Source organism: Protopterus annectens, chromosome 2.part0, assembly GCF_019279795.1.
Source record: "Protopterus annectens isolate FY-2018-M chromosome 2.part0, PAN1.0, whole genome shotgun sequence".
Classification (NCBI taxonomy): Eukaryota; Metazoa; Chordata; order Ceratodontiformes; family Protopteridae; genus Protopterus; species Protopterus annectens.
The window spans coordinates 1,633,013,688-1,633,027,908 of NC_056728.1; the positions used below are offsets into that span (position 1 = coordinate 1,633,013,688).

Below are 14,221 nucleotides of genomic sequence, written 5' to 3' on the forward strand. Positions count from 1 at the left end.
CTCTATTAATTTGCCCATTTTTCCCTTCTCCACTTCTGCTAGTGAGAAGATTCTTCACACCCTGGATTTGTATAGACAACTCGGGTATTATTTGGATGAAACTAAAACCATGCATAAATCTGAACATCTTGTTGTTTCCTTTCATCCTAGATCTTTAGGCTTGGCTGTTTCCAAGCAAACCATTACTTCTTCAATATCTAAAGCCATTTCCTTTTGTTATTTCTTTCACGGGAAACACCTTCCTTTTTCTGTTAAGGCTCATTGTAGTGGAGCTGTGGTTTCTTCTGGTGCTTTTTTCAGGGGCTTGGATAACAAATATTTTTTTGAGACAGTCACTTGGACTTCTGTGCATACCTTTACCAACTGCTATAAGTTGGATGATATTTCTAGGGCTAGAGCCAGTTTTGCTAGGGCTATCCTACATGGTTTCCTTGAGGGATCTGATGGTCTTACTTCCTCCCACCTTTCTTCTTGAGCTTTTGTACTCTTCCTATTGTAAAGAATACTGCAGCAATGATATGGAAGGACATAATACAGTCTAAAATCTTACCATAAGAGTACATGTCCTTCTCTTCACTGTTGCAGTATTCACTCCATCTCTCTTCCCCCTGTTCCTTTTCTTCTTCTGGATGTACTTGTTACCTTTTTGTGTTCTTGGATTGTTGTTCCTACTGGGGCTTTTCAGTTTTGAAAATGGTATGTCCGTACGTCATCTTTATGTCCTACAATATGCATAGCATATGTGTGACATACAGTGTACCTATTACAACCTAAAGGATTTGGTATAGTGGCCAGATGTCAGACTACCCTTGGTAGTGGATCCCTATTGTAAAGAATACTGCAACAGTGAAGAGATGGAGATCTACTGTTATGGTAAGATTTTACACAACAGTACTGTCTTCCAAGATTTGATACATCTGTGGGAAGTTAATCAAGTAAATGTCTTTGTCTCCTCTCTAGATTCTGTTCCAGGACTCCATGCATAAAGGCCTGTAAGACAGATGCCTTGTCTTTTCCCTGGACAGGAATATTCCTGTATGCTTTTCCACCATATCCACTAATGTCCAGTGTATTTCTGAAGATTTAGAAGGCATCTGTAGGATCACTGTTGTGACTCCCTCCTGGCCCAGGCAACCATGGTTTTCCCTTATTTTGGAAATGGCCAAGTTCAATTACCACAAGCTTCCTCACAGACTGGATCTACTTGCTCAAGGACAGGGGTGCTTGACACACTCCAACATCAATCAACTTCACTTAACTGCCTTGATGATATGGTCTTAATTCCTTTTACTCCCATTTACTGAGGACATTCAGTAGGTGCTAATAAAGGTAAGCAAGCTTGTTATTAGAAAATCATATATCAACAAATGGAAAAGGTTTTCTATTTAGTGCCAGCAGCTTAACCAACACCCAGTCAGGGCTAGTTGTTCTCTGGTTGTGCAACATTTATGTCAGTTACTATCCTTTGGTCTTTCTTATTCCATAGGGTTCATTTATCTGCCATTTCAGCATGTCTGCTCATGGATCCTCCTCTTTCGATGCAGCCTCATGTAAAATGTTCTTGAAAGGGGTTTTGTATAACAGTCCTCCAAGAAAACCAGTGACCCCTCCTTGGGATCATAATTTTGTGTTAGAGAAGCTAACACTTGCTCCATTTGCACCTGGTAATCTGGCTGACTTTAGGTTCTTAAAATGGAAAACAGTTTTACTGATTGCGCTGACCTCTGCAAGACGGGTATCTTGAGTTGCAAGCTCTGTTGGTGAGTAAACCCAATTCCATTTTCCATAAGGAAAGGATTTCTTTGAGAACTAATCTTTTTTTTTGTGCTTAAAGTAGTATCCAAGTTTACTTTAAGCCAACCTATCCACCTCCCTGTTTTCTTTCCTGAACCTAAAAACGACGGAGAAAGGATACTCCTTGTCTTGGATGTCCACATACAACTTGGGTACTATCCTGAAAGAACTAAATATTTTACATTTTTGGATCGGTTTTCATTTCTTGTGAAGGTAAGAAAGGACAACCTGTATGAAAAAAGACTATTTCCAAATGGTTGTTTAAGGCTGTTACCTTTTTTATACTAACCATAACAAAACTATTCCAGGCAGGGTCAGTGCCCACACCACTAGGGCCTTTTGGCTTCATTTATGTCTTTTTGGGAATGGTTGGATTCTAGAAGTATTTTAGCAGCTGCTACTTGGTCCTCTGTACATACTTTTAAAAAGCAGATGAGCCTGATTCCTTCTCTAAGTCCAGATCAAGCTGTGTTAGGACCATTCTCTACGGTCTCCTGGACTCTTCTTCTTCCACTTCCTAAATGTAGTTAGCTAAGGTAATCTACCCATATAACTAAGGTTACTGCAGCAGTAATCCATATGATGAACATAGTACAGCTGTGTAAGATGATCTATACTTTAGTAGCGTCTCTATCCCCCCTTTTTTGGTGTGTTTTTTATGCCAGGGTGTGGACGTTTATTTTTTGTTGTTCTTAGCATTTTCCTTTCAAGGCTCAGCTTCCCCCTCTCTTTTGGCAAGAAATCTCTGAAGGGCTTTGCTCCCAAATTTGTCTTTTAGTCAGCTCTGCTCAAACTGCGTGACAGTTTGGGTGATTTGAGGTTGCTCTGAAGCTTTGGAAGCTGTCCTGCTATTATATCCTTGGCAGGATATAACCCATTAGGCTAAGACTACAGCAGCAGTGATCATTCGAACATCTACTTTTATGATAAGTTTAACTTACACAACTGTACTTTATGTATGCAACCATTGTAATGTGTATACAAGAGTGTATCCCACCTATATAATGACACTGCCACCTTCCCAATATATATTCTTTGGCATGACTAAAGTCAGATCTGGAATGGGAGGGCAGCATGATAGAGCATTATGGGATGCCAGGAATGGTATTCAGGATCATGGGAAAGTTTAGTTTACTGAGTTGTTGTAATACATGCAGCCTTAGCACTATCAGTCACTAAGGTTAGACTGCCTCACAGATATTTCTTATGGTATTTTATATATGAAGTGCATAAGCCCAGTGGGCAGAAGCTTCCTTTTTCAGAGTCAACCCATAAGCACTCTGTGGTTAAGTGACCTGCTTAGAGTCATAAGTAAGCAAATGGAGGTGGAAGGAATCAAATTGTGTACCCTTGGTTGCAGTAAGCAGCTCATCAATATGTCATAACCTTAATTCCCTATGCTAACTACCACACAACTTTCATCTGTTTATGGATTCATCTCCAAAAGTGTTATCAGACAAGTCATTTTATCTTGTGGCCTGAGTGAGCTACACTTTCTACTAATAAAGATAATGAACAATTGGCGTTTCATAAATGTCATTGACATAGTGGCTAGAGACCAAAATATCCAGTAAAACAACCATGTTCCTCTCTATACTCCTTAATAGGACTGGGCATGCCAAATTTTAATTTCTTTCTTGGATTTGCATTTTATGCTTAAAATCAGAAAGGCATGCATGCAGCTCTATTTTAATGCTGCTATTCTACTTGTAGTAGAAACAGAAATCGATATTTTTTCTAATATCAGATATGAGAAAGATTTGTTAGTTCCAGTTAGTATAGTGCAAAATATGATAAATTGATCAAAGTCTGAAGTAGTAGTAGTGACAGACATGTTTCTCTCACTCCCTTTTTTAAACTTCTGTGTCCCAAGACATTACATCTGAATGGTAAAGAATTAGACCAGAACTCGGTGTATTACCTCATTAAGGAAATATGGCCATAGTGACTCTCCCATTCCACTGTGTGTTAAAAAAAAAAAACATTCACTACAAAATTTATATATAGGGCAGAGCCCATTTGGATGTGCTGGTAAGTGACTTCCTATGCAGTACATTATAGTAACTTCTCACTGGCATTAGTGTGTGCAGTCTTCATGTTACTGAAATAATAGTAACTGATATGTCTTGTCTAGTCTCTAGATTCCTAGTGCAGCTTACATTTTTAAACCGTGAAATCTGCCATACTGCCAGTGAAAGTCAGAAGGTCTGCTTGGTGCGTGATGTGAATTGCTGTAGATAACTTTCAGTCTGTGTATCCAGATGATTGTATAGAACTCAGTAAAGTCTGTATCCTTCTGTGCAAAAATGTGTAGTTACACTTGCCATTGATTTTATTCACGAGTGGTTTTTATAGCCAGATAGAACATTATCTTTGACTTTTAAAAGCTTTTATATCTTCCAGTCACCCTTAGTTTCTAAGCAGGATAATATATTAGTAAATGTCTCTCAACAGGTTCTTCGAGATGAATTCCAGTACAAGCCAGTATTAACAAAACAGCAATTTCTGCAGTGTGGGTTTACAGAAAGGAAGATCCAGATGGTCAGTGACACCATTCATTTAATAACAAAGAAGCATAAAGATCTGGCTAATTCAGACAAGGTGGGTTGGTGCAATCTTATGTGAGCATGTCATGCCAAAATGAAATAAAGTAGATGAGCTAATATATTGCTAAGTAGTCAATATGTTGCTGTTTCTTAGTAAATCCTTTCTAAAGACGCAACATCCCTTCCCACTATGGCAGTCTGATTTTGAAGTGCAAGTTAATAATTTATTCATTCTTTGGGCTGGTCACCCCTTGGGTATTAATTTAAGATACTAGTGCAAGAGCATTTTGGTTTAAACATGATCACAGATAATTGTTTGTGTTTCAATAGTTTAGGATTAAGTTGGCCTTTTGGCGCATGTGTAGCATATAGAGATCCAGAAGTCCTAATATTATTTCCAGTTTGACAGCTTACATTAAACTATAGTATTGTCTCTTGGTATTTTACTTTAAAATCTTGTGTGTATTACTTGGCATTGTGTCAAGCATGCTGCAGGGTATCTGTTAATAGCAATAGTAATACTGGCATTTGGAATGAATTAAAATAATATACTGGTTGAGGTGGACGGTTAAATTTAGTATAAGTGCCCCAGCTAGACAACTGTGACTGTAGTAGAATTCTTGAATTTAAGCTGCGGTATCTGATGTTGTCATTTTCATTCTTCTTTGACCTGTGGGTTTTGGATCCGACACGGCTGCTTACAAAAGCTTAAGCTCCGAAGCTCATGCTCCTCCTACCCATAATGCCTCACTCCCCCAATTACCTCAGATCTCGTTTGCCACTCTTAGGAGAAGCGTTGTGGTCTGTTGTCTCAAGCTCCAGTGAAAAGTTTTTGTCTTTAACTGTAAGTTAATTGGATTTTTCCTTTTTACTATAACCTCCCTTACTTTTTTTCTACCGTACTTTTTAACTCTGTGATAAAAAAAAAAAATGTGCAAGTTTTTTACTTTAGCTAGTTTACTTGCGTCCGCTGGTGCATTCTTGGTGGGAACTGCTGTCCTTTCCCTTTCTTTCTCCTTTCCTATCTAAAGTTTTAAAATGTCCGAGAAACCTTTAGGTTTCAAGAAATGCATTTTCTGTGAGCACAAGATTCCCTTATCTGATACCCACATGGAGTGCATCTATTGCCTCTGCCCTCACCTTGATGCCTCCTGTACCATCTGTGAGGGCTTCCATCAAAGAACACTGGCTGACAGAAGGAACAAGTTTAAGGCTTTTATCTCCATCGTCCCCGTCGGCAGATTCTTCTTCGTGGCACAACACCCTCCCAAAAAGCACAGTAAAGACAGAGAGTACAGAAATATTCCCCGGGGAAGTCTGCTTCTTCATCTTTGGATGAGCCTTCAGCCAATGCTCCTAAGGCATCAGATCCTAGAGCTTTGGGTTCGAATAAGTCCATGCAATCCTCTCCTCGTCCCCAAGTTCCTTTGCTTTCAGAGCTCCCTCTTCCTTCTGCAGGTTCACCTTATATAGAGAAGTCTCCTAGGATTGCTTCCAGGCCACCTTCCAGAGCATCTTTGGTCAGGTCTACCCACAGTGTCTTGGAATCAGAGTTGGACAGATTTATGAGGCAGTTCCTTCAGATGCCGATCCAGATGGGGGTCTTACCAGCCCCGTCCCATACTGGGACTGGAGGCAGACAGTCACCCTTTAGACCCTTAGCTCCTTCTCAGATCCAACCTGCTGCTTCTGAGCCCTTAGAAATGAATGGCCCAAGAGTCAAGGTGTCAGGGCCAGTAGTGGATCTGACTTCAACCCCAGCACCTATCCTGACTTGCTTAGTTCGAACTATGTCAGAACAGAGCGGCTCTCAGAAACAAAGCCTCGATGTTGGCTCCAAGAACTTGACCTCAACTCCAAAGTTTTCAGAGCCTTTGCTTTCCCTCAAAGTGTCAGGATTCAACAGCTTGGCCCCGGCTTCCCTGTCGGAGTGGAGGGCTGGGGGGGGGTTGGGTATCCTCTGTCCCACTAGTTTCAGATTTAGAAGGTCAATCTTTGGCTTCTCCAGCCCTTTCTGCTTTTAAGGTGGTGGAGAGGGTCCTCTCCATGCCCAGGAGATCTTCAGCTCCTACACTTTCGGATACACTTATCATTCCTTTGGAGACTGTGTCTGAGACCTCACCACTGCCCCCCTCAGGACAGCCGACCCAGCAAAGCCTACAAGCTCTTCCAATTTTTGAACCTCTAATATCTTCCGTCTCCCCGGAATACCTCACTGAGGAGATTCCCTGGAAGAAAAGGCACAAAAGGAGGTGCCTGGATTCCCCAGAGGAATCAGTCACCAAAGACACCGATTTTGAGGAAGGGCCCCCAGATCTCCACCTGAGGATTTCTCTTTTGGGGATATCTTGGAAATCCTGCACCAGAGAGGTGGATGGTCTTCCCAAAACCTGACCCTGGAGGAATCAGTGTTCTTGGAATCTGATCTGGTATGAAGCAGGGCTTGGAAGGATCGGGACATGGTAGAATGTATACCTAAGCATGTGGACAAAATCCTCAGTGCTCCCCTGACTTACCCCATTGGACTAAGGGAATCCTGGCAGATGCCATGTTTGTTACAGCAGACACTAAGAAGGAACTGGCCCAGGAAAGCTCCTCCTTCCATCCCCCCTAACAGGGAGTTTAGTGCTATGGACAGATTCAGTAAGAGAGTTTACGCCTTTTCTGCGTTTACTTTATGAGTCTTAAACTACCTTCCCATTTTGCTAGGCTACAGAGGGATTAAATCAAAAAAATTTCTAGCTTGGTCCCAGAGTCCTTGTCTGATGAGGACAGAAAATTCTTCTCTTCCAGATTGGCCACTCTACAGTCTATATCTAATGCGTCCATGAGGTTAATCTCCCATGCTGTAGAGGGTACCTCTAGGGCTGGCGGTTCCAGCATTGCCATTAGGCATCATCCCTGGATGTGACTGTGTGACTTTCCAGAACCTTTCAAGGCATCCTTCGTTAGTGCCCCCTTTTGATGGATTATCTTTGTTTGGGCCACCATTAGAGACACACTCTCCCATAGCGAGAAAGATGGAAAGACGCTGTCTGCTATCAGAATCCATTTTTCTACCCCCCCCCCCAGAAATCCTTTTCCAGGAATAAATGGGGGGGTGGGGGTAGATGTGGTTCAAAAATCTCAGGGTCCTATTCAGGAGTCGCAGGAAGAATACTCCCCCAGAGGCAGAGGGAGAAACTGTTACAATGGCAGATGCCACCCACACAGCAGAGGAGGTCCGCAGAATCAAGGGTCTTGGACAGACCCTTTCAACACTCCTGAGGGGTTGCCTGACTGTCCTTCTCTGGAGGCAGTCAGGGGGTACTTATCCTTGCACCCAGACACCTGGCTAGCCATCACAAATGATCAGTGGGTGCAACGGATTGTATCCATTGGATACTTAATTCCCTTTTCAAAATTCCTCAAACCAAAGACTTCTCTCCTGGATGTTCCACCCAGTCAGAGAGAGGCAGTGGAGTTGGAAATCTGAAAGCTGCTACAGAAAAGAGTCATCCAGAAGGTCCCGCCAGATCAGATCGGAGCAGGCATTTACTCAAGATTCTTTTTAGTACCAAAAAATACAGGGGACCTCAGGCCCATCTTGGATCTGACATTCCTGAACAATTCAGTAAAATTCAGGATGGTTATGGTCCAGTCCATTCTACCTCTTTTGAAAATGGACAACAGTATGTGCTTGGTGGGACCTGAAGGATGCATACTACCACATCAAGATGTATAGGCACTCCAGAAGGTACCTACTCTTCAGACTGGGAGTCAGTCATTACCAGTCCAGAGCATTTCCCTTTGGTCTCACCACAGCCCCCGGTGTTCATCAAATGCATGGCAGTAGTTGCAGCTCATTTCAGACTGCAAGGATTCCACATTTTTCTGTACATAGACAACTGGCTCCTAACCATTACAGCCGGGCATATACTTATCCAAGCCAGGGACTACATGTTACAGTTAGCTTCTACCTTGGGCATAACAATCAAAATACAAAAGTCCCAGCTTCAACCAGTCAAGAGAATAGATTCCATAGGGGCTCATTTGGATAAGACCAAGACCTTTGCCTTCCTTACTTAGGAGTACAAACCTAAAATTACATGTAAGACAGATTTTGGCAATCCTAGTTCCTCCAGCCAAATTAGTACTCGGGGTCCTGCGGTCCATGGCTGCCACCATAACGTTGTTACCAACAGCATGCCTACAAATGAGAATTCTGCAATGAACAGTGGACAACTGGATGTGCTCAGTGAGGTCCAAATAGAGAGATGATACAGTCAGCAAAGGGAGAAAAGTATTGCTGGACTTGAATTCATCCACAAGTCTTGGTGAGTACCTTTATGAGATGGACCCTGTTTCTCACCAAGACAACACTGATAATATAGAATGTATTTTATATAACATACGTCATGGACAGAAGTAGGTTAAAAAGTAAAGAAGATAGCTGGGTGCACAAGTCCCAGGATAAAAAAAGTGCCCAGTCCTGGTAGGTGCACTCGTACCAGAAATGGAAAAAATCACTGTGTAGAATCCTCAAGACATGGAAATATTCCTGCAATGGGGCCAGGAGAGGCCAGGGGGAGGATGGACCCCCCCCCCGTTGTAGAAAGAAGTAGCAGTCCACAAAATTTACAAAAACTGATGGGCCAAAAAAGAGCCATAGAGTTGATAGAGTGGACTGTTGAGGATAAGAAAGAAATTATGTATCGTTACTATTATGCAAAAAGCCCAGAATTCCCAAACAAAAAATATACAAAAAGATTAAGAGAGAAGTTAGAGGAAAGAAAAATGCTTCCACAAAAAAAAAACTGTCAAAAGTTTCAAATAAAAATTGTGTTCATTAATACAACAGATCGATGAAAAACACTATATAGACAAGAAACCTTCTGCCATTTGCAAAAAGAAGTGACTGAGAAAGTGCACAAATTTAAAGAACAACATTTAGAGACATTTGAAGGGTATAAAAAGAAATATGGACATGGGAAAGAAAGAAAGATATGATATGCTGCAGTATTTATGCAAAGGAGAAAGCCAAAGCAAAGGCAGCCCCAAAGATTTTCAAGGAGAAATATAGACAAAGGCATCCAAATATGAAAAAGTGCTCAATAAAAAATAAGATCACAAAGTGGGAATGTAGAACAGAAGATTAGTCAAGTGGAAATTAAAAAAAAATATAGAAACTGAAGTTATGGAAAGTTTGTGAAGTGAAGAATTCAGTGTAGAAGGTCTGACACAGGTCATGTCACAGCATGTTGGAACAACTAGTCCCCCAAGTAAGGCGAAACAAGATGAGCAGGAGACATCTGAAGAAGAAATATGGACATGGGGGAAAAAATAGATTTAATATGGTGCAATATTTATGCAAAGGAGAAAGCAAAACTAATCAATACAAAAAGAGCAGCACCAAAGATATTTGAAGAGAAATACAGGCAAAGACATCTGCTTATGGAAAATTTTACAATACAAAAAAATAAGAAAACAAAGAGGAAAAGTAGAAAAAAGAATTAGTAATGGAGAAGTTAAAGAAATTGAAACCGAGGATATGGATTACCTGCAAAGTGAAGGATTTAGTAATGAAAATTTAACTCAGATAACACAACAGGACAGAGCAACGGACACCCAAATTAAGGAGAAACCAGTGCAGCAAGAAGCATCTAATCAGTTGACATATGAAGATACTTTCGAGCATCCCATAGGAAACCAGTACAAAGGTTCATTTGGAGCTATACAGCAAGAGAAAGATCAGGAAACTGTGGCAACTCTGACACAGTCATTGTCATGTTGTGACAGGCCAATGCATTCCCATATGAAAAAGCAATAGATGACACAGGGTGAAACTGAAGAGACTGTGGCACAGGAAGAAGCTCTGGAACTTTCTATAGAATGCCAGCAGAAAATGGCGAACAAAGTATCTGCCCTCAGTTCCGAAGAAAATGATCTCAGAAACGAGTTATTTGATTTAATAGAGATGGATAGAGAAGGTGATTCAGTGAACGAAACAGACTACAAAAAGTCAATAAAACCAAAAAAGTTACAAGTTTTATAAAACAGTGAACACAGTAATTAGGACTGTCCATAGAGATTCATGTGATATAACATAAGTAAATAGGATACATTACTGTGCAGCCAAATTAATGACAGATAAATTCCTACCATACGAACACAGGGTAGTGAGGGAAAAGAAAGGGAGAAATCGAATGCAATCATGGAAGTATCGAACAGAGAAAACTATAAAGCAATTAAGACAAGAAGTGTCACTGTTGGTAAAGTATAGAATCAGGAACAGAAGAACAACAAAAATACTCAAAGATAGACGTGATAAAAACAATACGCAGTATTATAATGGATCAGGATTTATCGTGCATTATCGCAGATAAACTAAAAATATCAGTACAGGCAGAAAAACTTAGAAGATAGACACATAAATATAAAGGAAAAGTACAAAATAAGCAATTTTATTGATGACCCAAAAAAGTTTTGGAAACAAGATAAAAGGAATTGAAAGACCACCAAAAAAGAAGGCATAGATACATTTTGGAGAAATATTTATGAAGATCCTGTGGAACATAAATATACTAAATGGATAGAAAAGGTAAAAGAAAGAATAAGAAGTTCAAATGTACAGGATATGAAATGGGGTGAAGTAATGGCCAGAGAGATTGAAACAAAGTTAAGAAAAGCCTCTAGTTGTAAAATCCCAGACCCAGATGCAGCCTCTAACTTCTGGCTAAAAGTATTAACATCTTTACACGAAGATTTAGCCATGAGTAAGAATTATTTATGTACGTACTCCAAACAGACACCAACCTGGCTAACAACAGGAAAAACAATACTCCTACTTAAAAGTGAGCCTGCAAGCTACCCTAAAAATTATAGACCAATACCTTGCCTTCCAACGACGTATAAACTATACACTGGATTTGATGCCAACAGAGTTTATCGTCATTTAGAAGACAACTCAATTATGGCAATAGAGCAAAAGGGTAATAAAAGAAAGTCATATGGAACAAAGGATCATTTGTTGTTAAAGTCGTAGTGGAGAACTGTAAAAAGGGGAAGACTCTAAATATGGCATGGATAGACTACAAAAAAACATTTGACAGTATCCTACATTTGTGGATAAAAGAATGCTTAAAATGTATAAGATACACCCTACACTGATAAACTGCATCACAGCAACCATGAAACAGTGGCAAACCACTATGTAGTTAAGCCATAATAAAGGACAAATTATTATTCCAGGGATAAAAATCTAAAGGGGGATATTCCAGGGTGACTGTAACTGCTGCTCTTTTACCTTGTCCTTAACATGTTAAGTTTAACAGAGTAGGTCATGGCTATAATTTGGCTTCCAGAAAACAAAAAAAGTGTAAAGACTTCTCTTTGTCAGTGATTTAAAACTGTATAGCTCATCAGATGAGGACCTGAAAGCACAATTGCAAGTAGTCAAAACTTTTTCAGATGATATAAGAATGTCACTTGGTCTTGATATTTGTGTAAAAGCAACCGTTAAAGCAGGAAAGCTGTGGCACCAAGGAAACACTAGTTTTGGACAAGAATGTGATATAAAAGAACTTGAGCAAGAGGGGGGATATAAATATTTGGGAATTAATGATCAACAACAAAACATGAACAAATGCGAATAAAACTTATTAAGGAATATTTTAGAAGACTTAAATTAATCCTGAAAACAGCATTGACATCTAACAAAGTTCAAGCTATAAACCAGTTTACTCTACCTGTCCTAACTTACAGTATTGGAGTGATTGACTGGCCCTAAAAGGTGTTGGATAGATTAGAAGAAAGTTAAAAAACACCAACAGCCACGAACAATAAATTCCTGGATGGCAGAGCGGAGGCAATAATTCCAATGCTGTAAACATGGTTGCAAAGTTTATTCCACCAAAACACACAACGTTTAACACAAGCGCTTTCACTCGGTTCCTACCGAGCTTTATCAAGTACAATGAAAGCTGCATAAATGGCAGTTTATATACATTAACATAATTGAGTAATTGAATCTAATTCATTTTATAAGCAAGTGATTTCTTAAAGTTGTACTGCTTAGAATTTAAATAAAAATAATTGTTTAAAAATGTGAGAATTACTTTGTACATTATGTCATAGTCAATATTCCAGTTCACTATGACATAATGTACAAAGTAATTCTCACATTTTTAAACAATAATTTTTATTTAAATTCTAAGCAGTACAACTTTAAGAAATCACTTGCTTATAAAATGAATTAGATTCAATTACTCAATTATGTTAATGTATATAAACTGCCATTTATGCAGCTTTCATTGTACTTGATAAAGCTCGGTAGGAACCGAGTGAAAGCGCTTGTGTTAAACGTTGTGTGTTTTGGTGGAATAAACTTTGCAACCGTGTTTACAGCATTGGAATTATTGCCTCCGCTCTGCCATCCAGGAATTTATTGTTGGATAGATTAGACAGGAAAACGAGAAGGATGCTTCATGCTCATCAAATGATTTTTAAAATCAGTGCATACCAAGATTATATAGTCCCCGTTCTGATGGAGGTATGGGCCTCCTTGAAATTGATTACATGTATAGACCTGCAGTCATAGGACTACATGCATATATGCTGACCTCACAAGACCCAAAAATAGCGAAAGTTTTGAAACATGAGGAGAATAAATCTAAGATGACTTCCATTCTTAGTCTAGCAGAAGCATATCGGAGTCAAGCAGGAATGGAAATCAAACCAGAAGTAGATAAAAATCAGACAGCAGCTGAATGTGCCAAAAAAACAAAAGAAAGAATATAAGGTGAAGGATCAGATGAGAAGGCAAGAAATGTGGAAAATGCATAAGTTTAGTTGCAAGGATGGAAAACTCCTGGAACAGCCTCATGGTGATCAGGATTGAACGCAGGAGTGGTTAAGGAGAGGCAAATTCAAACAAAAGGATGAAAGGTTAATATTGGCGGCCCAAGATAGTGGACTATATACACGTTGGTTTACAAAGTCCATTGAACATGTGGGAGAAACAGACAAATGTAGGTTTTGTAAAACAGAATTGGAAACATTTGCACACCTTGTTGCTGGATGTGACATACTAATGGCAGAAGGACTGTATACTGAAATGTATAATAATGTGGCAAGACTGTTGCACTGGGGATTGTGCAAACTTTATAATATTGAAGTAGCTGAAAAACACTGGAAACATGAGCCACAAAGCATCTTAGAAAATGATGAAGTCTACATCACATTGGATCACCCATTACCAACAGTTCAAAAGCTAAATGCAAGAAAATCAGATGTATGGTCCATAAAAAGAAGACAGAAGCAGCATTGATCTTTGAAATCACTACGCCCAGTGACTACAGTGTCTTGCATACAGAGAGACACAAAGTCATAAAATAATCAGATTTTGGAGGCAGAAATGAGAGCAATGTGGAAGAAAGATATCAAGACAGTTTCAATAGTAGTAGAAGCAATGGGTCTTATAAAGAATCTACAATTGTATTTAGATATGTTACCAATACATGTAACTCCATACGAATTGCAGGAGTCATTACTGGGCACATTGCGGGTGCTATGAAGAGCACTTCTACCTGACATCACAGATTGAAACAATACTAATTTCATGAACTTTAATCATGCTTTGACTTAGGAATGGGATCCATTCCCATCATGTATTAGAAACCCAAACGATTTGGAGAAATTAAACAAAAAAAAAAAAAGAGAGAATTCTGCAATGGACCTTAGCAATCCAGTAGTCACTTCTTCAACAACCCCTCAACTATCCAGTCTATCACGAGTGTGCAAGGATTCTCTCTTCTTGTGGCTTCACTCCCTGGAGGTTCTTCAAGGACACTCTTTTGTACTTCCTCTCCCAAATGCCACATTGACCACGGATGACTCTCAGG

General features: G+C 39.6%; 1 protein-coding gene across 2 annotated transcripts in view; it reads left to right on the forward strand.

The window, feature by feature from the left end:
- Positions 1-14,221, forward strand: part of CEP44 (centrosomal protein 44) — a 744,696-nt gene that overhangs the window by 470,025 nt on the left and 260,450 nt on the right. For both annotated transcript variants that reach the window (XM_044061707.1, XM_044061708.1), the window contains exon 4: positions 4,249-4,395. In XM_044061707.1, coding sequence (XP_043917642.1) covers positions 4,249-4,395 — 147 coding nt within the window. The remainder of the gene's footprint in view (positions 1-4,248; positions 4,396-14,221) is intronic.